Source organism: Glycine soja, chromosome 2 (genome assembly GCF_004193775.1).
Source record: "Glycine soja cultivar W05 chromosome 2, ASM419377v2, whole genome shotgun sequence".
NCBI classification, from domain to species: domain Eukaryota; kingdom Viridiplantae; phylum Streptophyta; class Magnoliopsida; order Fabales; family Fabaceae; genus Glycine; species Glycine soja.
Genome location: NC_041003.1, coordinates 6,077,144 through 6,100,449, shown reverse-complemented (window position 1 = coordinate 6,100,449; position 23,306 = coordinate 6,077,144). Strand labels below are relative to the sequence as shown.

At 32.0% G+C, this 23,306-nt stretch overlaps 3 protein-coding genes across 3 annotated transcripts; 2 read left to right on the top strand and 1 right to left on the bottom strand.

The window, feature by feature from the left end:
- The first annotated feature begins 2,568 nt into the window (after positions 1-2,568).
- On the top strand, positions 2,569-7,323 carry LOC114383406 (glucan endo-1,3-beta-glucosidase 3-like). Its single transcript, XM_028343084.1, has 4 exons — positions 2,569-2,894; positions 5,249-6,502; positions 6,745-6,772; positions 6,932-7,323. Exons 1-4 carry the CDS (start codon positions 2,837-2,839, stop codon positions 7,080-7,082), a joined length of 1,491 nt encoding a protein of 496 aa, XP_028198885.1. The 5' UTR covers positions 2,569-2,836; the 3' UTR covers positions 7,083-7,323.
- A 1,780-nt stretch (positions 7,324-9,103) lies between these two features.
- Positions 9,104-11,124, top strand: LOC114369913. The gene is made up of 4 exons (XM_028327192.1): positions 9,104-9,233; positions 10,166-10,209; positions 10,326-10,394; positions 10,513-11,124. Exons 1-4 carry the CDS (start codon positions 9,104-9,106, stop codon positions 11,122-11,124), a joined length of 855 nt encoding a protein of 284 aa, XP_028182993.1.
- A 1,515-nt stretch (positions 11,125-12,639) lies between these two features.
- On the bottom strand, positions 12,640-16,889 carry LOC114383398 (dynein light chain LC6, flagellar outer arm-like). Its single transcript, XM_028343073.1, has 2 exons — positions 16,463-16,889; positions 12,640-13,059 (listed from the first exon to the last, which is right to left on the bottom strand). Exons 1-2 carry the CDS (start codon positions 16,706-16,708, stop codon positions 12,904-12,906), a joined length of 402 nt encoding a protein of 133 aa, XP_028198874.1. The 5' UTR covers positions 16,709-16,889; the 3' UTR covers positions 12,640-12,903.
- Between the last annotated feature and the right edge of the window lie 6,417 nt (positions 16,890-23,306).

Genomic DNA, 23,306 nt, shown 5'->3' with positions numbered 1-23,306 from the left:
CATAGTCAGTTTGTTCTTATTTCCATGGTAAAGGACTAAAAAAAAGTGAACCTAATTTTTTTTTCTTGTTTTTTTTGTAGCTTTGTCTTGGCAAGCAGCAATGTTCTATTCATGTTAATGAGAAAATGCTTGGACCTACTGGATGCAGAGTCCCAGAGAACAGGCTTGCGATCGATGCACTTTGTCAAACAACGGTCTCCAATGAGAGGAGGAAGTACTAGATTTTAGTATTTGTTAGAAATTTTCAGTTTTTGTTGATGTTACTTTTAGCTTTTAGGAATAATAATAATGGTGGTCTTGAAGGACCCTCTTAGATGTAGGAATGGTCCACTACCCTCTTGGTATAGGGGCGTCTTTGTTCTATTTTAGAGATAAATTAGGTCATGATTGTTTGACTTGAATTTTATGAAGAAATAAAATGTGTTTCCTATTATTCAAGCTTTTATTTTCATTTTTATAAATTGGGACATTCTCGGGTGTTTAATGGAGATGTGTGGGGCAAGGACCATGATGAAAGTGGAAGAATGGGTGAATGGTATCTACTTTCTATTATTGCATAATTTTTTTCATTTATAATGCTTGGTTATTAACAATTTTAAAATATAATTCACTTAGTCACTATCTTAGTTAATCTCAAATCAAATCTCAATGGGACTAAATTATAGGGAGGGTATGCTTTTTAGGCTTGTTCAATATATATATATATATATATAACAAGGTTTGTTATGCGTTTCCATTTTGAGCCTTTCTTTCCATTCCAATAACATTTCGGCCCTGCTACCGCCCAAGGACTTGTTTCCAGAAACACTATTTACCCGTCCCTTTTTACTTCTCACCCCAATTTTCAGTTATGAACTTTTGTGATAACTCTTTTAAAAATTATACATATTAAAATTGATTGATAATGTAAATAATTTTAAGTTATCAGTATATTAGAATTAATTAAATTTAATAATTTACTAAATGATTTATAGCACGAGACTCTGATTCTCTTCACTTTCTCAATTACATATTTTAATAATTTTCTTCTCTTCTTTAAATATGTATTTCACACATTACTCTCACTCCACAACTAGCAAAAAAAAGTTCTCTCTTGACCATATCAAACTATATATCTTTCTTTGTATTCCTAGTCTTCTTAACAACCTATCAATCTCAATCTAACTTCTTTTAATCTAAATTGAATTTCATAATTTTTTAAAAAGTTGTCAATAAACAAAAAGTAAATATTTTATAAAGTTATATTATCATACAATTATAATTTTTTTATATGAATGATAAATTTGTTAACTTTTTTGTCATCACTTTAAAAATGATACTTACCATAAATTTCAATTTGTTGGCAGTATAATATAGAGAAATTAAATTATAATTAAATGTAATCATTCATAAAAAATTTAAATCATTCTTTGAAAATTCAAAATATAATTAATATATATATAAATATTTATTTATTACAATTCTTTTTTACTGCATTTATTGCAAATTAAGAACAAATTGATTATAAATTTTAACCATTATATGTTAAAAAAATAATTAATTTTTAAATAAATATAAAATATGTCTGTTTTTTATAATCGAAAAAACGGTAGTAATAAAAATTAAGAACAAATTTGATGCTTTTATTTTATTTAAAAAATAATGAAGGAAAGTGTGAATAGTGAAAACGTTTGTTAACATTAATTAAATATATATTTGTCCGATGCGAGCAGATGTAATGTTATCGTAGATGGTGTCCCACCAATCAGCGTTTGTCTAACTGCACGCACTGCAACAGTAGCAGAACAGCATTATTCACACTTCACACAGAGCTTCATCACGTTACCACATACCAACACTGAATCAAACATTTCTATAATTAAAGCCTGAGTTTTTTGTCCTCTTTCTAGTAATATCTGTCTCGGCCCTTGGATCCCTGACACACACATTCATCATTTATTTTATTTTTACAAACACACTCATCATCTAATAATAACTATTACTACAATTTATAAATATACATTAAAAATGTAGTATTTATTTAATTATATTACCTTTTATTTATTATAAAATATAATATCATTTTGTTTTTTTAAGTAATTTTAAATAATTTGCAGCCCGGTAAGTGTTTTAATTATTTTAAATGATTTTGAGAAAAACAGGTTATTAATTAACAATAGAAAATAAGTTGTTATATTTGATAAACTTACTTATTTATACAATAGTTATCTTAAAATTATATTAACAATAATTTCTTATTATTAATAAGATAATTTTTTACGCTAATAATAGATAACCATTAAACTTTAGTTCTAATAACAATAGTTTTTCTACAGCAAATAACAACTATTAAATATGAGTATTTGTAAAAAAAATTAATGGTATTTAAAACTTTTAAAAACACCATAAGTTTAAAAGATAACAGGTAAAATATATATTTATTAGTGCATTTATTTCTTACACTAAATAAAATATATTGTTGAAAAAATAATTAATACTTAATATTTGAAGTGACAAATAATTATTATATGATACAGTATTCTTAAATTTGTTATTCATGAACTCTTTAAGACATTGGTTGCGAGGATCCATACAAAATCCAAGTTGAACCTCTTCTGAGCTTTGACCACGACAAGAACTAAAACTTCTCCCTCGGCCTCACATCACAACACAAGAAAGTTCCTATTATTTTCCACCACTTTCCCTCTCTCATCTCTTCAAAGCCTCCAAAAGCTGCAATCTTTCTTCTTCTTTGTTTTTTTTCCCTGGCTCTCCGTTGAACCTTCCATGTTTCCCAGCCCCTTTTGATTGTTTTCCACTAGAAGCAGTGTTTTCTGTTAATAGTTAGGAGGTTCTAATGGCTGTGCTGATGATTTTTCACATGTTTGCTGCAATAGCTTTGCCTGCTTATGGAGGTATGTGTTTTTCTTTTGTTCCTTCTTTGTTTCCCTTATTGATTTTTAGTTTCTATTTATATGTTCCTTTGGGTATTCCGTGGCCTTAATGTAACTATGTGTATTCTCTAATGGGTTTTCCATTTCATAATGTCTAATGGTTTTGGTTAAGTAGTATTCTTTAGCTTCTATTATTTCTTTCTTTCTTTCTTCATTATATCATATGGACTTCCTTCTTTTATCAGTTTACCCACTTTACTTATGAAAGTTGTGTTTTTTTTTCTCCCGCTCATGATCGTCCATGTGGGTTTACATCTCTCTATCTCTCTTTTTCCCCATTCCTTAGTTAAAAGTGACAGTGTTATGCATGATTAATGCAAAACAATTTTAAAATGTTGGCATTCTTCTTCTAACACTCTTTGTTTTAAGGTGAAATTCATGTGAGCTTGTTGTAAGGTGAAATTCATGCGAGTTACATTTAATATACGGGTCCCTTTTAGAATTTAGTGGGTCTCATTTCCAAAATGGTGACTGTTGTAAAGGAACTGTTTTATTAACTGGTGAATTTTGAGGAATTATTATATGCTTCATCACTGTTATGATCTTAATCAATCTCCACATGACACTAATGGGGTTGAGAAGAAAGAAGGAATAGGATTGAGCTTAACTGTTTATAAAGGCATAACCTTGCTACATGAGCATGACAATCTCAAATAGAAAGTTTGGGAAACGGTTGATGTAAATGGGTATTTTCATTAATTTTTTTCTTTCCCTAAAGGAGTTTTTTTTTTAAAAGAAAATAGTATTTCTTTTATATTTCCTTTGTGTAGAATCTCCGCACTGTCCTTCCTGTCTTTTAGTGGGATTTTGGGAATAATGTCGTTGCGTCCCAACTCATCACACAGTTCTTTTGCAGTTTGCACTTAACTACATTTTTGTGAAAAACAATGTCATGGACTAAAATACCCTTACTCAGGAATGATAGCCGTGGTAGTATGTGAATGGATCTCAATGTTTGGTTCAACTTACTCAATTTTTCTTTAAATTTTTTAAGAAAACTTTTGAAAATTAAGTGACTATTTCTGTATAGTCTAATTAAGCTAAATCAAGCATGCTATAAGTGACACTTTGGCGTAGCTTCCATGAGACTTTATAATCAAAGTACACCATTCTATTCTAACCTCTGCATTTTCCCTGGAAAATGTAATATTATAATTTTAAACTTGATCATCAAAAATGAATTTTTGCATATGTAATGTAATGTGGTATCCAGACCCTACAGATAAGACACAAGAAACACACATGGGGTACACGTACACTAATCTGAATTTTTGTCATGGCTTATGATAAATCATAAAATTTTAACTATTCAGGTTATTATTTGCTGCATTAGCAAGATGATCAATTGGACGATGTATCTCTGGTTTATTCTTTTTATTATAGTATCCTTTCTTCTTCATTCTTATGTTATTGTAGTATTCTCACTTGTGGAGCTGAACACCGTAGCTAAATGTAATATCCTTAAAAAATGTATTCACGTCCATGGATTGTAATACTTTTATATTTGTGACACACATTATCCCTCTGGCTCGTTGATTGTGCCATTGATTACTAACATAAAAAAGCCTGAGTATGGTTATGAGATTTCATTTTGTATTATTACTTTTTGGCATAAAACTATAGTCCAAAAGGGTTATCTACTGTGACTGGAATATTCTTATTGCACTAAAAAACAAAGTAAATACTACCAGTGCAGACCAAGAGGTATGGCTCAATTGATAAAATTAGTCTTATGTAGGTGCACTTTACTTGTAGTGTTTGAAATCCACTGATAGCACCTTGTGGCTAGGGGCAACCAATTCCCAAGGGGGATTATTAGTCTATTACCATAGGGTTTAGGTTTAGCCCCACCCCAAAATGCTGCCAGTATGAGCATAGTACTCTCCAAATCTATGGAGATGGTGGAAGTCTTGCGTGCATGAGCTTGGGCCCCTCCTGCGGGTGCGAAAATGGGTCATGTAAAGTTTTACGACAGCCAGTGCTATATATATCTTCAGCATCGTTCCAACATAAGTTACATGCAGTAATGAAATTAAAGAGCGACATGTTTGAAATCATTTGGAAAGTGGGAAAAGAAATCCTTTTACACTACATATTGATATTTGCTGTAACATGTAGACAGATTCATAGTTTTCTTTATATTTCTTTTGGATGGTTGCTGCATTTTCATAACTTGTTATGTCTCTAATTCACAGCTTTATTTCATCAGTATCATATGGTAACTTTGACTCACTGTTCTGAAAATGAAAAACCCGTTTCTGTTCGATGATTTCGTTGTCAAAAGTCCTTCATTTGTTGGTGTTTTTTCTCTGCAGATGCTTTCATCGGTGTCAACATTGGTACAGATGCCACCAACATGCCAAGTCCAACAGAGGTTGTTGCCCTTCTTAAGGCTCAAGGTATCCAACATGTTAGACTCTACGATGCCGACAGAGCCATGCTTCGCACTCTTGCCAACACAGGAATCCGTGTAATTGTTTCTGTTCCCAATGATCAGATACTCGGCATTGGTCAGTCCAATGCCACGGCTGCAAATTGGGTTGCACGCAATGTCATAGCTCATGTTCCTGCTACCAACATCACTGCCATAGCTGTTGGTTCCGAAGTCCTAACTTCCCTCCCAAATGCAGCTCCTGTCCTAGTCTCAGCACTAAAATTCATTCAAGCTGCACTAGTCGCAGCCAATCTCGACCAGCAAATCAAAGTCTCTACTCCACACTCTTCTTCTGTCATCCTTGACTCTTTCCCACCTTCTCAGGCATTTTTCAATAAAACATGGGACCCTGTTATGGTTCCCTTGCTCAATTTTTTGCAATCAACAGGTTCATATCTTATGCTCAATGTGTACCCTTATTATGATTACATGCAAACCAATGGTGTAGTCCCTCTAGACTATGCTTTGTTCCGGCCCTTGCCTCCGAATAAGGAAGCTATTGATTCCAACACCCTCCTGCATTATACTAATGTCTTTGATGCAATTGTTGATGCTGCTTATTTTGCAATGTCATATTTGAAGTTTACCAACATTCCTATTTTAGTCACCGAGTCAGGATGGCCCTCCAAAGGCGACTCGTCTGAGCCGGATGCAACCGTTGATAATGCTAACACTTACAATAGTAACTTGATCAGACATGTCCTTAACAATAGTGGGACTCCTAAGCAACCTGGAATTGCAGTTAGCACTTATATTTATGAGCTTTATAATGAAGACTTGAGATCAGGACCAGTGTCTGAAAATAATTGGGGGCTGTTTTATGCTAATGGAGCTCCAGTTTATACCTTACACTTGACCAATTCTGGTACTGTATTTGCAAATGACACAACAAACCAAACCTTTTGTGTTGCCAAGAGTAACGCCGATACAAAGATGCTTCAGGCAGCGCTCGACTGGGCTTGTGGACCGGGGAAGGTGGATTGTTCGCCTTTGCTGCAGGGTCAACCTTGTTATGAACCAAATAGTGTAGCTTCACATGCTACATATGCTATCAATGCATATTATCAGCAGATGGCTAAATCTGCTGGGACCTGTGATTTCAAAGGAGTTGCCTCTGTCACCACTACAAACCCGAGTAAGGAGTCTTTCTTTACATACTTATAAACCATATCTACATTTGATGTTTGCTAGAAAAGTATCAATACATTAATTGAAAAAAATTAGAACGTCATAACTACGAACATAGTAAAAAAATGCATGTTTACACTTGCACCCTTGCATATGTAACACACCATAACTAGATTTGATGAATGATGGACATACAGACAATGTTTATTATTTTAACATAACTGATTTATTGTTTTTTCATTGTCACAGGTCATGGTTCCTGTATATTTCCAGGAAGGTATAATTGATATCAATTTATTTATTTTATTATATGTACTCGTCGTTGCCTTGATCTCCTGTGTTCCAATTCTCATTTCTTCACCACAAAAAGCTGAAAATTTACTGGTGCATGTACCTTATCATTTTTTTTGTTTCTCTCTATATTTTTGGTGAACAGTGGTGGTAAAAATGTTACCAGCGTAAATGGCACAGCATTGGCTCCATCTACCAATTCCACAAATTCAGGGTGCTTGACACAATATTACAATGGTGGATTTTTTACAAGCTCTGTGATTCTTACTTTAATATTGAGTGTAGTTGTCTTGTAAAACTAGGCACATAACATGCTCAGCATTAGAATCTTATTAATGGTGACTCACTCTTCAACTACCATTTAAGAGATTGCTGCATACCCAATTTTGTGTTCCTCATTTAGAGGATTTGAAGGGTGGCGAGGTTGGTCAAAATGTATATTGGCAATTGTAACGGGAGTTGCCCATTGAATTTTTGTACAAACGAACCAGAAGAATTTATTTAAAATCGTTGATGTAATTACCTTGTTAGGTCTAATCTTTTCTTTTTAACACCCAAAAAAAAGTGTATCAAAACAAAAAGATTATTAAATCTGTGATTTTGATCGTGATGCCTTGACGCTTTAATTAGAAAGCCTTGATTTTAGCAATTATATAAAAACTTTCATGAATATGAGTATTACCAGCAATTAGGAGTTACGGGAACTATAATGTGGAGCCAGATTATTGTACGCTAAGATAAAATTGTATGGGATGGATTACACCCACAAACAAGGTCAGATGTTTTTGGTAAATAATTGAATTTCTTGGGTAAGTTAAGAGAGTTTGGTTCTTAATCACATGGGTAAAATTAAATTTAGGAAATTGTTATCATCATTTTTTCGGGTTGATTCCTTGGGGACTGTTAAGTAGTAAAGATAAGATAGGATAAATTGCAACTGTAATATGTATCTAAATTATCATAATTCATAAGATAACAGCATGAAATAAATCTCTTAACGGTTTCCTAAAAAATGAAAAATCTCTTAACGATTAAATATTCTATCATGTCAAAAAACGGTTAAATATTCTAGAAATTCTATCATGATAAATTTAAATTGATTGCTTAATTTAGGTTGTTCGAGAATATTGCTCAATCACAAAGGATTTGGACAATCAATTAAGAATAAGACAAATCTCCTTAGAAAATCTAGGGTGCTAAAATAAATCTATCTTCATCACCATCATATCTGTATATTAGATTTCTTTTCTTGTTTGGTATATATTGGTGAATTTGAATCTATTACAATTTACTTGTAAACCAGACACGCGTCATATAAAAAACGCTTTAGAGATTTAGTGGAGTGGAGCAGTTATTGAAGAATTGAAGAACACTACTAGATACTAGTCTCTATTTGTGTTGCATGTGTTCCCTTTTGTCTTAGGTTACTTCTTTCAACTTTCAACTCACTCTCCTCAACCTCCACGAACCCAACTCATTTTATATTTTCCATCAATTTCACTCTCTTTCTAGACATGTTTAGCATTTTCTTTAGATGGCCAAAAGCCTCAAAATGGTACCTAGGTTTTTTTTTTTTTTTTTTTAAGTTTGAGATTCTTTTGTAGTGTTATATAACAGCAACGTTTATATTCAATCTCTCTCTCAAATTGTTGCAGCAAGAAGATGATCAAAAGAGCGCAGTGCCGACTCCGACATCTTAAGAGCAAGAGGGAGGTGATGGCAATGCAAATTGGCAAAGACTTGTCTGAGTTAATACAGAATGGTCATCAAGAAACAGCTATTATGAGAGTACGAAGATATATATGCTTTGTTATTTTTGTTGGAACCAACTATGAAATGTCTAAACCCTAAAAAATGTTCATTGAAGTTTATCAAATGATAACTTGTTTTGCAAGATACAAGTGCTTTCATGAAAAAATAAAACGCATATCTGATTTTTTCTAGTCAAAGGTTTTCCATGTTAAATCCATGTTCTTCTTTCTTTATGTTTGTTAATTCTCTGTACATTGTGTTTTTCTTTCTTTATGTTTGTTATGCATTATTTCTAACAATACTTTCATTGAACATCCGAAATTCACAGTATCAAATCTCAACTAATTCTCTCAAAATTTCAGGTCGAGCAGCTCATTTAAGGTGAAAGCCTAGTTGCTGCATATGAATTGTTAGATAAATTCCTGTATTCATCCTTGAGGAACTCTCATACATCCGAGGACACAAGTATGATTTCCTAATTTCTAATTTGCTACCTTCTTACACTAATCAAAATATTCAAATTTGTCACACACACACACAAGCTTTCCATCATAAAATTAGTCTTATGGTTCACTATGCCAAATCCAGGGACTGTCCACCTGATATTGATGAAGCAGTATCCAGTCTTATATTTGCTTCTGCAGGATGTGGAGATTTTCCTGAGCTCTATGTCATTAGGAAGCTCTTTGGACCGTGTAATATTTCATTTTTTGTAAATTAAATTAAAAAGGTTTTTCATTTAAAATAAATAAATTTTTTTAAAAAATGATGAGATTTTTGTAATTAAATAAATAAGGAGAAATAATTTTATTAATTAAAATAATGATTTGAGAAAAAAAAATACTTTATTTATTCATTTAATAGAGAATAAGATAGAATTCTTTTTTATAAAATAATAAAAACAAATAAATAGAATAAATAATAAGTTGTAAGTACCCTAGCTATAAATAGAGACATGTTAGGTGAGTTTGAGACTAAGGATACTCTCAATTTCGTTTTTCCCTTTCCTCCTTTCAAAATCTTCTTTTTTCTGCATACCATCAAATCTATCTCAGAAAAATGATGATCTCGGACTCATTCGCCGTTGGATCGTTGTGAAATTTAAGCACCAAGGTCGGAACTCATTTTCAAACATTCTCATTGGAAATTATGAGAAGATGTCAGATTTGAGAGAAAACCCTTTTTATCGCAACTTTTTCTTTTCTGGCAAAAACCCAAAACTGTCTCAATAAAACTACGATCCTGGACTCGTTAACCGTTGGATTGTCATGAAATTTTGATATGTGGTTAGAGATTCAATTATGCACAACTTCACAGTTGGGATTTTCAAAAAATGTTCATAAAGAGAGAGAACTGAATCGTACGAAGATAGTACAAATGAAGGCTTTGATCCCTTCTCATTCTCTGTAACGTTTGGGAACCCTATCAAAGCAATCGGAGAAAAAATTGGAGGAATCTCAAGAAATCGCTAGAGATACCTCTATTGCTGTCACAATGCAAGTGAGTTATGTTTAAGTAAGTTGTATCTCATTTATATGATATATATATATATATATATATATATATATATATATATATTTGTCTTGTTTTTCTATTAATTAGAAATGTGATAATTCACTCTCTGTAGCTGTAGCTGTGGAGCTATTTCCTAGTAATCTTGTATACAAAAAGGTATTTTCCCCCACCTTTTTTATTTTAAGCAAATTTAAGAACTTCAAGTTAATGTATTGTACGAATTCATGAATTTTCAAAATCACTTACAGTTAATAGAGAGCCTCTGATTGAAGTCTCTGACGGATGATCAGAAATACAAAGTGGTTGATGAAATTGCTAGCGACAATTGCCTCCAACAAGAGGTATAATAAGCTATTCAATAATATTCAATACTATCTATTTTCACGGTCAACGTGATAATATATATTTGTGGTCTATCTTATTTACTATACCAAATTATTATGTTCAAATGTTGTACAGGTGAAAGAACATATAGGGAATCAATTAGTGGAAAGTGATGGCGAAACGAATCACACAATTGCAGAATATACCTCAACTGAAAATTCTGCATTGGTGTATAGTGTCCAGCAATATCCCCCGTGTGGTGAAGAAATGGAGAAAGAAGACTTTCCTGATTTGCAAAACAAGGGAGAAACAATGGCTTTGGGACCTTCATCAGAAGGAGTTAGTTTGCTTCCATATGCTGAAGCAATGGTAGAGTACTATGTTGAAGAGATTGAAGAATCTGAGAATTTTGAATCAAAAGATGGTCAGGAAGAATCAGCAAGTGAGAGGTCAAGCATAAGGGTTGGCTTAAGAAAGAGCAAAGGGGCACCTAAGAAAAGATTGAAAAGGAGATCAAGTTTACTTGAAAGACAAGGCACAACAGAAAATGGATGTATAATATATTATCAACAGCCATGCAAGAGTCCCTCTACTCAGAACTATGGTACTACTCAGTACAACAGAATGAGAAAAAAGCCTTTGATTGAAGGAAATCCACAAACAAAATATAACTTAGATAAGGAAAATTGTATACAATCATGTCAAAGCCAAGGCTACACAAAGAGAAAAGCTTTCAACCTTGACTAATGTGACTGCAGCTGATCTGCCTTGTTATTGTTGCTTTAGCTACGATAAAAAATGTTATTCAAGAGCCTTGACTATGACCACGGAGCAGCCCAAAAACTACAAAGACGAGTTGTTAAGGACATATTCACGTTCTTCTCCACATCCTAAGCATGTTCATCCTAAGTTACCACAGTGTGAGGACATAGTTGCTATCTTTACGGCTCTCAAGAGAGAGAGAGGTAGAGGCTAGAAGACAGAATGAAACAACTACTTTAAAGCAAGAGGCATGTATAGTGTTTTTTGGTGTAACACTAATGTTCAAATTTTGACTTCCACATTTGATATTACTAAAGTATTTATTCTTTCTTTGACATTCATATGCATATATATAAGATTGCATTGACTGATACATATATATATATTATTATGGAAATGATAATAACATCACCTTTTCAAATGATAATTAGCGGTGCTGTGAGAAGAATCCCAACGTCGCTTAAAACCAATTACCTGATATTAATCAGTTCAAATATTCAACGCTGACAAAAAAAAAAAAAAAAACAGTTCAAATATTAAAAGTAATCTTCCCTATGAAACCAAATATGCATGGAGTTTTGTTGGAATATAAATTGCTTTGACGTCTTGAAGACTTGAAAAGTGAAAACAAAAACCAATTTTCCTATGTAGTTTGTATACGGTTTTAGTTTAGTCAAGTAATTACTTTAGGCACATTTTAGAAGGAGGGGGGTATTGGGGGATGATAAGGTGCTGTGTATTGGTTGCTGCAAAAGTGGGGAGTCTTTGGCACATTTATTATTTGAGAGTGACAAATATTCACTAATCACGTGGGGCAATTTTGTGGACTTGCACGTGGGGGCAAAACGGATAAGGATGGCTGGTTTGGTTGGCTATTTGGTGTGCAGTGTTATGAAACAGAGAAGTTTTTACACATGAACAGGTTCAGATCCATGATATTGTTGATAGGATCAAGATTATTTCATGGAAATGGCTTAAATACCGTAAAAAAGATTTTGTTTATCCTGTATCATCATGGTTAATAGGCTCACCTATTCTGACTGTATTTTTTATTATCTTCTTCATACTCACGATTAGAAATCGAATTCTATTAGAATATTATAGAACACTTATATGTCATCTATCTAAATTACCCAATCAACTATTATATATTTATTATACCTTATAAGTGTGACTTTTCATTTGAATTTTTGCATATGAACAACATCTCAACATGTTTTACTTAATGTGAAAGGAAAAAAATCAACACTCTAAATTACAAATCATTTTAATACATTCTTAAAAATGAACATGACCGGACCACTCGCACAGGTATCATTTTTAACATCTAAAAATGATAAGTTTTTTAGAAAAAGAAAAAGAATGCATTTATTTTATCGAAAAAAGTATTTATCATTTGTATTTTATCGAAAAAACTTGCCACTTTTAAATATTTAAAATCATCCCCAAGCACTAATGTTAACATTTTCCTAAGTGCATATATTTCAATGAATACAAATATCAACCATAAATTTTTTTGCATCAGATGGATAACTCTATAAAAAGTTATTTTGAGCTGATCAATATGAAAATCTTGTGACATGCCACAACAAATTTGGCATTCGAAATGCTCTCCCACAGACTACAAATCCAAATAGAAGTGCATCAAATATATCACCGTATACAGGTATTTAAATGTTTCACTTTGTAATTTTACATATCAGCTGGTTTAAAAATTTTAAATATATTTTCCCAAAGAGGCATGGCTCACAGTTGTTTAAGTTATCAATGGTCCAATGGTTCAACAGCTGTCTTGAAGAGAAGGATATAAACCTTATCAATGGAAAAGTACAAAAAGCCACCAACAGAATGTGTAACATAGGAACCAAAGCTAGTACCCACAATGCAGTGCCAAGCTGGACCATAAGAAGAATCAAATTCCTGTAAGAGTACTTTGTATCATTAGCCATCCAAGTAGTTCATACTAGGTAACAAAGAAGCTGTACAATAAACCATTGCTCAAAAGGGGGTAAAAGGACAATGGCTAAGAACAGGTTTTCAAGTAATGTCAATTTGAAATCTAGCAATGATTCATCCAGTTCAAATATTATAAATCGGTGAGGAACCAAATACATGAAAGAAAAAAAAAGAGGCTAAAATAGAATTTTGATCCCTTGTCTACATTTCAGTTTAGTCCCTTGTGTTTAAATTTTTTACTTCGGTCCCTTAAAGTTTCTCAAATACACTGAATTGGTCTTTTTGTTAGTTTATCACACACTAATTTGGTCAACTTGGTGACACATGGCATACTGTGTAGTAAGAGATGTCGCGTCAAAATTGATACTAATTGTGCCAAAAACTAACATAAGGACCAATTAAAATAACAGACATTATAAAGTACCAAAATGAAAAAATTTAAATTTAAGAGACAAAACTGAAACCTAAAATGTAGATAAGGTACCAACAATCTATTTTAGCCAATAAATAAATAAATAAAACTTTTGGCTGCCACTAACCACGTAAACTTTTAGCTAAAATGATCAAGGTATGCTTGGTGTGAGTGTAATATATGGAGCAAGCATCAACCAAGAATCTAGCAAGAATCAAATTTGTCCCAAAGATACCATCATTCATTGAAACGTCTCTGACATGCATTTAATAAAAGATATACTAGATATGAATGCAGCATGCTGTTGGTGTGTAATAGGAATCCTAAAATTATAACTTTTAATAGCATCTGCCAACCGTGAAGCCCCTATCAAAATGAAATGAGGGACCAAATAACATTTTCAACAAAAAAGACAACCCAAAATAAGCAACCTATTTATTTATTTTTACAACTAACATGCCTAATAAACATGTTTTTCAGATTTTATCCATACTTGAATGTTGAATCCATGGAGAGTCACAAAAGAAAAGTCATGCAAGTATGCAACCTTTAGTGGACCATAAAGATACAAAACTCAAAAGAATAACTACCCACCTCCACCATTTTATTGAAAATAACTAAGCCTACGCTCAACGTCAACTAATGCACAAATCCTTATGCATGACAGCAACAAGTAGGTTTGATGTAATTCATCATGCCCTTCCATTTTCTATGATCAGCTGTGAACACTGAACAGAACAAGCAATTTCCAATGTATCACTTTTGATCTTAGTTCTGTTTTCACATTGATATGGATGGTACAGAAAATAGCTATAGATTTCACATAGCATGCAAGATCAACACATTCTTTACCAAATCAAATGCAAAGACCACTTCCAACATTTCAATGCAACCATAAATCTATGCTCTCAAATCTGCAGTTCCTTTCAAATAACTATCCAAAAAGTACAAGCATGGTCTGTTTTGAATCTGTTCGATTATAAAATTCCATATATGCATGTATTTCCCAAAGATAAAAAAATAGTAACAGTATCTTCACAAGATCATCATAATCCCAAACCTTTAAATTTAATAAGTCTAAGAGGATACCTAAGAGGCTAAGACATATAGTGCTGGATCTGTTTTGTGGGTTAACTTCTGTCCACTTTCTATTTCTTTACAGATAAGTCTATGCAAGCAAATATTTCTTGTCAAAATAACATTATAATTTAAACTCTGAGCTTGAAAAAGCCCATTTCAAGTGCAAGCATACTCTTGATTTTGGTCCTTCAAACTAACAATAGGAAACTGTTTGGATAGTTTTATAGCGTGTTTGGAACAGCGTCAACAAGCCCAAATGACACAGAAGTAACTTCTTGCTTCTTGTAGATGCAGAGAGAGTGGGGGGAGCCTTATGCATTGGTGCACCCTTTAAACATGTATAGTGGGCAGCGGCTTAGCGAGGAGAGCGGTTTCTGAATTGTGGCTTAGTGAGGACATTCAACTCATTTTTGAAACATATAAAGGATTAACCATCCATGCAACTTTTATAAATAAGAGGAAAAATATTGTGGGAAAAGAAGAAATGAGAAAATTCTGATTAGAGGAAGACCAATACTGCAAAAAATTTAAGACCTCATTGCTTTGAGTATTATTCTTTTCTTAGCATTTGTGCATTCTTTATAACAAAGATCAGTTGTCTATACATAAATCCATATGGGGAAACCTCGGAAAGGAGACCAAAAACACTGATAGGAGAAGAGGGAAAAGGAAACAGCTTCTAAGGACTTTGCATCAGATCTGGAATCCTGCAACATTATTTATCAATACACCCCCAGAACAACATAACAAATTATATTAATATAGTAAGATTCAGATGGCAAACAGAACTGAAATTTCTGGTATTGGTGAACTATATGTACCACAAACTACTACAACAAAGTAATAAGGACTTTGTCAAGCTGGGAATATGTGGTCTCGGTGCACTTGAGAAGGAAGGTGAGATAGAAGCAACAGAAAACTTCATGGAACCACCACCATAAAACTTTTGAAGCACAAATATATGTTCAGAGACTTCCGGAGGATGACTTGGTGAAGCAATTTAGGATCAAAATAAAGAGTTCAAGAATAAGTAAGCAATTGGAAAAAAAAATCCATCTATCAACTCCACAATTATTCAAAAACCAATCTTTCAGCAAGCTCAACAAAACAATTATTAGACCATGTGCGCTTGCAAGATAGTATTGCCATGGATGAGAAAACATAGATATTTCATATGCGAACAAAAGTCACCATCAAGAAGGACAAAGTAACAGAAACAAGTTAGTCCCAACTGCCTGACTGAAGCAGAAAGCAATTAGGCACATTCCATTGATGTTGACCCAATTGACCTAATATCAACACCCAAAATCAAAATCTTCATACAAATTTGCTTATATATACCTAATCCACTGATTCAAAAAATAATAAGGAAAAATGAGCTAGGCAAATCAAAGAGTCAATATTAAATAAGACAAAACTTAAATGCAACCCGCGTCAGTTGATGCTCGCCTTGGGTGGTACAATTCTTTAAGAGCTTTTGGTGTTGTTGTTTAATCAGAAGTGGAATTTTACCTTGGTAATTTCTATAATAAAGGTTTGCATTAAAGATCAATAGCATAAGTTATCTGGGTGAAACTCCAATTCTGATTCGACAACAGTACGTACTAAAAGCACCAAAGGAAAAACATCTAATTTGTCCTATTAAATATTCAGTCACAGACTCAGAAAGACACTAATTTTAATCCAGCCAAGACATTGAGAACTAACAACAACCTTTTTCCAATAACTGACCATTTTCCCACACAACACCAAACTTCCAAATCAGACATTATTGAGACTTTCTAGCTTCTATTATATGCCAAGGATCAGACACCAAAAACAGATTTTGGAAAAGGAAAATTTCCCCAGAAGAGAGAGAAAGTAAATGAATGTAACCTTCTTAAGGGCAAGTGCAAGGCGTTTACTGTCAAGCTTGTTGGCAGGTGGCATAGACTCCAAGTAGAGACGTGCGCATTGGAAGGCACGGTTCTGCAAAGGGAGGGGCATGTCACAAGCTCTGACATCAACCTTGAGACTACTCTCATGTTCATGCTCTGACTCTATGGCGGCTTTCTTCTTCTGTTGTATCAAACTGTTCAGAAACTTGCTCCTTCTCTCTAACTCCTTCTCTGCTTCTTCCATGTCTCACACTCTCAACACTCACAAAACAAACGAAACATCACCCTTTTGTTCTCTTGCACTTTGGCTACTCACTATGGCCACCACCAAATCACTCAGAGAGAGAGAGAGAGGAAGGAAGTGCACAGTGTAATGGAATGAGTATTTAGAACTTAGAAGGAAGACTAGAAAAAGAAAGTACAAAAGGGTTGTTTTACTCGTGCACTATATAGACTGTGACATCTTAATTAATGTTAATAATCAGAGTGAGTTAGATGAATCATTTTCTTAAATGGACAGATAAATTAATTTAAAGGAATCAAATCTTTTCAGAGTACGACGCTAGGAAGTAGAAATTATGATGAAATATATTAATAATTTAATTAAAATGCATGAGTAGTATAAAGACATTAAATTAAAGATTGAAATAAGATTTTGTTATGTATAGTGAGAAGGATCTATTCACTAAAAGAATTTATATTGGATTTTTATTTTATGTGAAAAATTTATATTTGATTTTCATTTTATTTAAAATTCCCTTAGATCAATAATGCATATCACAAGCAGAATTAATCTCCAACCAATGAGTTGAGATAAAAAAATATAAACATATTTTACACAATTAATTATTTTTATCAGAATATATGTTTTAATATTAAAATTATGATCAAAATTAATTTAGACATGTATTTTAATAATATTAAATAAATATTATATATTCAAATTTAATTTTATTTATCTTTAAAATTAATAATTTACAAATTACAACTATTTGAATAATTTAAGAAATCACGTGGCTTAAACGGAAGTGGTTTCAACAGTTAACAGATAACATGAAAGAAGAAAAGTTGGCTAGCCATCTTTCTCAGGAGGGTTCACTTTAATTAACGTTCTGTTTTTGCGCTACTAAAAATTTGATTGAACTTGCTTTGATTGTATAGCAAAGGAAAATTAAATATCAAAGTCATAAAAAATCTGGTATGTCGTCAAAGAAGAATACGCAATAACGAAAAGCAAAAATCAAAAAAATTAAATCATTAAAGGTATAAATCAATTGAAATAAGATTATTCAAGTTTAATAAATAGTTTTTAGTTTAATTCTATCGTTCATAACTATTCTATCAAACCATTAAATTTCATTGAGAATAATTGAGGTTTGAAAAAACAATCAAAATGATTATTTAAAATTTAATGGGCTTCTTTTTATTTTTGCTTTATTTTACTAATTTTTGGTTGATTTTTCGTTTTAAAAGGTATTGCATAATTGCCACTTGCAATGTATAGCGATTAGCACAGCAAATCTTAAAGTAAAGGCTACTCGGAACAGGATGACACAAATTTGTAAAGCATTACAAAATCAATTGATTTCACCTTTTGTTTTCCACTTTTCATTTTCCGTCATCATTATTGATGAAATGCAGTTGAAAGCATGTTATCACACTTACAATTGGTACAAAAAAGGCACCATGAAACTTCTTTCTTGCAACTATCTGTAATTGTGTAAGTTCAATTTATGATGAAATTGATGTATAGGAAACATTAACTAATAGTCTGGTCTAAAGTCGTTGTTTTCTGATTCACACGGAATAAAAAAAAATGCTGTAATAAAAAAGTATAGTGTTTGATGGGATCGACTAGCAACTCAGCTCAGAGGGTAAAATAATAAATTACAACAAAGTTGTTGACAAGAGGATCTCCAGTAGATAATTGAATTTTTAAAATTTTTAAGTATATTAATAAGGGTTTAATTACTAATACTGCATATGAAGATTTTGTTGGAAGAACAAAATATACTTCAATGATTTTTATGCGTCGAGAGATTAGTCCATTATGGGAATGCTTACATTCGGACGAAAAAAATATTGATATGAAATTCAACTGCCAATATCTTACACAATAAATAATGAATATATTGAAATATTAACCGTTAATTATCTTTTTTTCATGAATGATTGAGATTTGTTACTTCAGTGGGTAACTCGTTTTAAAAGAATAAAATCCTTTTTCAGTAAAAAAAGAAAGAAAGAAAGAAAGAATAAAACCCTTTTAACATAAAACTTTTAAAAATTCTCTCTTCTCATAATATTACTTTTTCTTATTTTTACCTTTAACAATATTAATGATGAATAATAGAAATTATAAATGAATTAATTATAATAACATTAATTTGGTAAAATAATTATTTTGTAACCAATTATTTTGTAAAATAATTATGATAACAATAATTAAAAAATTAAAAAGATAAAATATTTATTATAAAAATTATATAGGAGAGTGCAAAGATCACGGGTAATACACTTTTAGCATCTCAATAAAAAAATACCCTAAGTTTCTTAACTAGTGTCCTTAGTACTTACTCCCTATGATTCTTATTATAAAACACTTTAAACATCAATCACATAAATTAATAAAAGTAATTAATTCAGTTAATTTTATTAATTTATTTTAAAATATTACTAATGTATATACCCTTATTAATAATCATTAACTTGTAATAAATAATGTGAAAATATTAAAGTTTAAGAATATAATGCATCACTATCAATAAAAAGCATAAATACATTGAATATTTAATAAGGATCGTTAAATATTTAATAAGGATCATTAATGAAAAAAAGATAAAATACTCCATAGGAATTCTAAAATATCTTATAAAAAAATCATGAATTTATTTTAAATTATGTCGTACTACATAAACTAAAGAAAGTATCATTCTTTATTTATAAGTTCTTATTATTTCTCTCGTACCATAATAATTATCATGTAAGAAATAAAAAATAATTCTCAAAATATTATCATTTTAGTTGTTTAATGTAACAATGATTATTTTTTCTACTTATATTTTTTATAATATTAATAATAAACAACTAAAACTAAAAATAAATTAATGATGATAAGATTAATTTTGTCAAATTATTATTTTCTTTCATCCACTTATTAATTTTTTTTAATTTATGTAAAATAATATATGACGACAATTATTATAAGTTAGAAGGAGTGAATTTTTTATCTATATAAAAAAAACTAAGACAATACTCATTATAGAATGGAGAAGGTATTTTTTTATTTAAATGTTTGAAGTCTCCAATAAATTATTAATTTGTATTTTTAATTTCTAATAAAATTTTCATTGCATTACATTCCTGATATATTGTAATTTTTTCAAGCATTGATGGATTAACATTTTTATTTTTCAAAAATAAAAGTACAGTTTCTCAACGTTGCAATTTGGACGTGTATTTGATTAGCATAGGACCTAAAAATGTCTGCTGTTAGTTTGAATGTAAACAAGTCATCATTGATAGCCGCCGTAACCCTTGTGATCGTTGATAGTTGAATGTGGACCCTTCTAATTAATTCAGACATACAAACGCCAATTGCAGCTCTGCCCCAATAATTAATTCAACAAATGGGTAGTAAAAATTATTTATTATACTTAAAAAAATATAAAAATTAAATTAATGAGTGCAAAATGTATGAATTTTCACTTTCACATTTTTTTTAAAATATATTTTCTTAGTTATAACTCGTTACTATTTTCTTTTAAAACAAATTAATTTTATAATAAATTTGATACGAAGATATTTTAACTTAATCAATAATCTTGAATTCAAATTTTAAATATATAAATGTGTCAGAAGATCCTTTCAGTTTGAGGCAGCCTAAACTTTGCATGAAGACTTTTCCCATTTGGTGAAAAGGACCTGGGCCCAAGAATCTGACCCTCTGGTACAAAAATATCCAACATTTTTTTTATCAGTTGAAGAATTGGAATAGGGAGGTTTTTGGCTATCTTTGGAAAAAGAAGCTCGATGTGTTGGATGCTAGAAAGGGTTTAGGCTTTAATACTTATCTTGATCTAGAATATAAAAAGAGTTGGAAGGAGTATGAACAAATGCTAGTGGAAGATGAGATACATTGGTATCAGAAATCAAGAGTCAAATGGCTATATATGTGGGATAAGAATACAAGTATATTCATGGTGTCACAATTATAAGGAGGAGGAACATGTATGGCATAACTAAGGATGAAGAGGGGAACTATGTCACTGACCCGAATGAGATTGAAGGGATGATAACAAATTTTTACAAGAGTTTGTATACTATCGAGAAAGTGTACCAACCTTTTGTCATTTCCCATGTATTTTCGGATTTATGAGAGGATGCCAACATCTGAGGAAATTTATCAGACAGTAAGATTCTTAGGGAGGCACCAGATATAGTTTCCAAGCAGTTTTCTTCTAGAAGTATTGAGTTGTGGTTGGTGATGACCTCTGCAAGAAAGATGAGGTTTATCACTCTCATCTTGGAAACCATATCTGGTGCCTCCCTATGTAATTTCAGAAGGAACCAGACCTTTACCACTTTCATGCAATTTCAGAAGGAACCAGACCTTTATCACTCTCATTCCCAAGAAAGATGAGGTTAGTCTTATGAAAGATTTTAAGCCTATTAGTTTATGTAATGTGACATATAAGGTGATTATCGGGTTACTCTCTTTGAGGATTAGACCCTATATAAGTAAGTTGATAGATCATTTTTAATCTAGCTTTGTTCCTGGTCATTAAAGTGGTGACAGAATTATTGTGGCTCAAAAGATTTTCCACAATAAGAAACAAGAAGAGTAGAAAATAATGGATGGTGGTCGAAATTGATTTTGAGAAAGCTTATGATAGGCTTAATTGGGATTTTGTCGGTGATACCTTGCATGATGTGGGTATTCCTGGAAATATTATGGAGTTGATTTGACATTGTATTTTGTCTACATCCATTAAGGTTTTATGGAATGGGAAAGCCTTGGAAGATTTTGCTCCCTCTAGAGAGGTATTAGCCAGGGAAATCCACTTTCTCTTTATCTCTTTGTCATGTGCACAAAGAGGCCTTTTGAATTAATTAATCTAGTTGAGTCACGAAACATGGAATCCTATTTCTTTGAGTAAACATGACTCTCCCACTTCTTATTTGGCGTTTGCAGATGGTCTTATTCTTTTTGCGGAAGCTTTGTTGGAACAGGTAATGTTGATTAAAAATATTATGAAGTTTTTTTGTAGGACCTCTAACCAGAAAATTAATTTGGAGAAATCTCGCATGTGTTTTTTTCCTAAAAATGTAGGAGTACCTCAAAGGAACCAGTTAAGTGTAGAAATTGGTATAGAAGAGTAACTTTAGCTTAGTTTGTCATTCAAACATTGTCTGCATATGTGATGCAGTCCACCTTGCTTTCAGTGTCAGTTTATGAGGATATTGACAAAGCTTGCAGGAGATTTACATGGGGAGATTCAACTAAAGCAAGGAGAATCCATCTTGTTGCTTGGAATACTGTGTCCACTCCCAACTAAAGCTAGGAGAATCCATCTTCTTAAGGTGAGGTTGTTTAAGTTGGTGCATCATTGGGAAGGACCAGAACGATTTCAAAACTTCTTATGGAAGATTAATCACGAGACTATGCTAATAAATGTGAGGAGGAAGCATTTTGGTATCAGTGAGAATGACTCGTGTCAATTGTGTTAGAATGAAGCATAAACTCTTTTTCATCTCTTTAGGGATTATCAATCTAGTATGTTGATTTGGCAATTCTTTATGCACTCAAATAATAATCAGATTTTTTATAATTGTGATTATTGGAAAGGATGGTTGGAGGTGAACCAAGGTTCGAGACTTTTGAGAAAAGGTTTAAATTGGAGCAAGTTGTTTGGATCTATTCTGAATCTGATTTGGTGGAGGAGGAATATGTGCATATTTTGCAATGAGGTTTGGTCTCATTCTGATGTTTGGATCATTCCGGACTCTCCCCCAACAGGTTCGTTCTAGCTCGGGTCTTGAGGAAACCTATTGGATAATGCCAAAGGAGGGACCAGTCGCACTAAATTGTGATGCATCAATGGTCCAGTTTGGTGAAGTTATGGACTGCGGAGGAGTTATTCACAATCATGCAGGAAGCTCTGTTTGTGATTTTCAAGCTCAGTTGAGAGGAGATTCTATCCTATATGGGAAACTTAAGGCTATTCTTCATGGCATCAAGCTTGCTAAGGCTATTAAAGCACTAGAGGGTAATTGTGATCATCTTCATCCTCATTACCAGTCAATTCAAGAGATTCATTTGGTGCATGGGAGATCAGAGGGTGTAACTTGAAATCATATTTCCAAAGATGTTAATCAGGTAGTAGATACAATGGCTAAAAGGAGCTTGGGTTCTTAGTTGATATTGAAGGGACCGATAGTTCCTGTGACTGCTCTTAGGGGCTTTTAATCCTCTATTTTTTCAACAAAAAAAAAATGTTATCCAACCCAAACATGATGGTTTTAGATGAAAATACATGTAGTGTCTAAAATTTTTTATAAGGTTTTGTAACTAAAATAATTTAGGGATAATTTAATGGATGACTTTTTGTCCTTTTTTCTCTAAATTACAAAATATCACACATTATTTTTACTTATTTTTTTAGATTATAATGTTATCACAATAATTTGCATTAGTTTTTTAGATTATAATGTATAATCCAATCCACAAAATCATTTGATCTATGGACAACATCATTATGGTAAAGGCCGTAATGTCAGAGAAATCATTACCGCAGGGCATAGAGGAAGAGGTCATAAGCATCTATGCCATAAAATTAATG

Bases quoted from the DNA above. Each gene is read 5' to 3' on its own strand.
- LOC114383406 (XM_028343084.1), top strand. From the start codon at position 2,837: ATGGCTGTGCTGATGATTTTTCACATGTTTGCTGCAATAGCTTTGCCT. The intron at 2,895-5,248 runs GTATGTGTTTTT...TTTTCTCTGCAG, and splicing joins AGCTTTGCCTGCTTATGGAG to ATGCTTTCATCGGTGTCAAC. The intron at 6,503-6,744 runs GTAAGGAGTCTT...TCATTGTCACAG, and splicing joins TGTCACCACTACAAACCCGA to GTCATGGTTCCTGTATATTT.
- LOC114369913 (XM_028327192.1), top strand. From the start codon at position 9,104: ATGGTTCACTATGCCAAATCCAGGGACTGTCCACCTGATATTGATGAA. The intron at 9,234-10,165 runs GTAATATTTCAT...CACTCTCTGTAG, and splicing joins TAGGAAGCTCTTTGGACCGT to CTGTAGCTGTGGAGCTATTT. The intron at 10,210-10,325 runs GTATTTTCCCCC...CTCTGATTGAAG, and splicing joins GTAATCTTGTATACAAAAAG to TCTCTGACGGATGATCAGAA.
- LOC114383398 (XM_028343073.1), bottom strand. From the start codon at position 16,708: ATGGAAGAAGCAGAGAAGGAGTTAGAGAGAAGGAGCAAGTTTCTGAAC. The intron at 13,060-16,462 runs GTTACATTCATT...GTACTCTTACAG, and splicing joins TTGCACTTGCCCTTAAGAAG to GAATTTGATTCTTCTTATGG.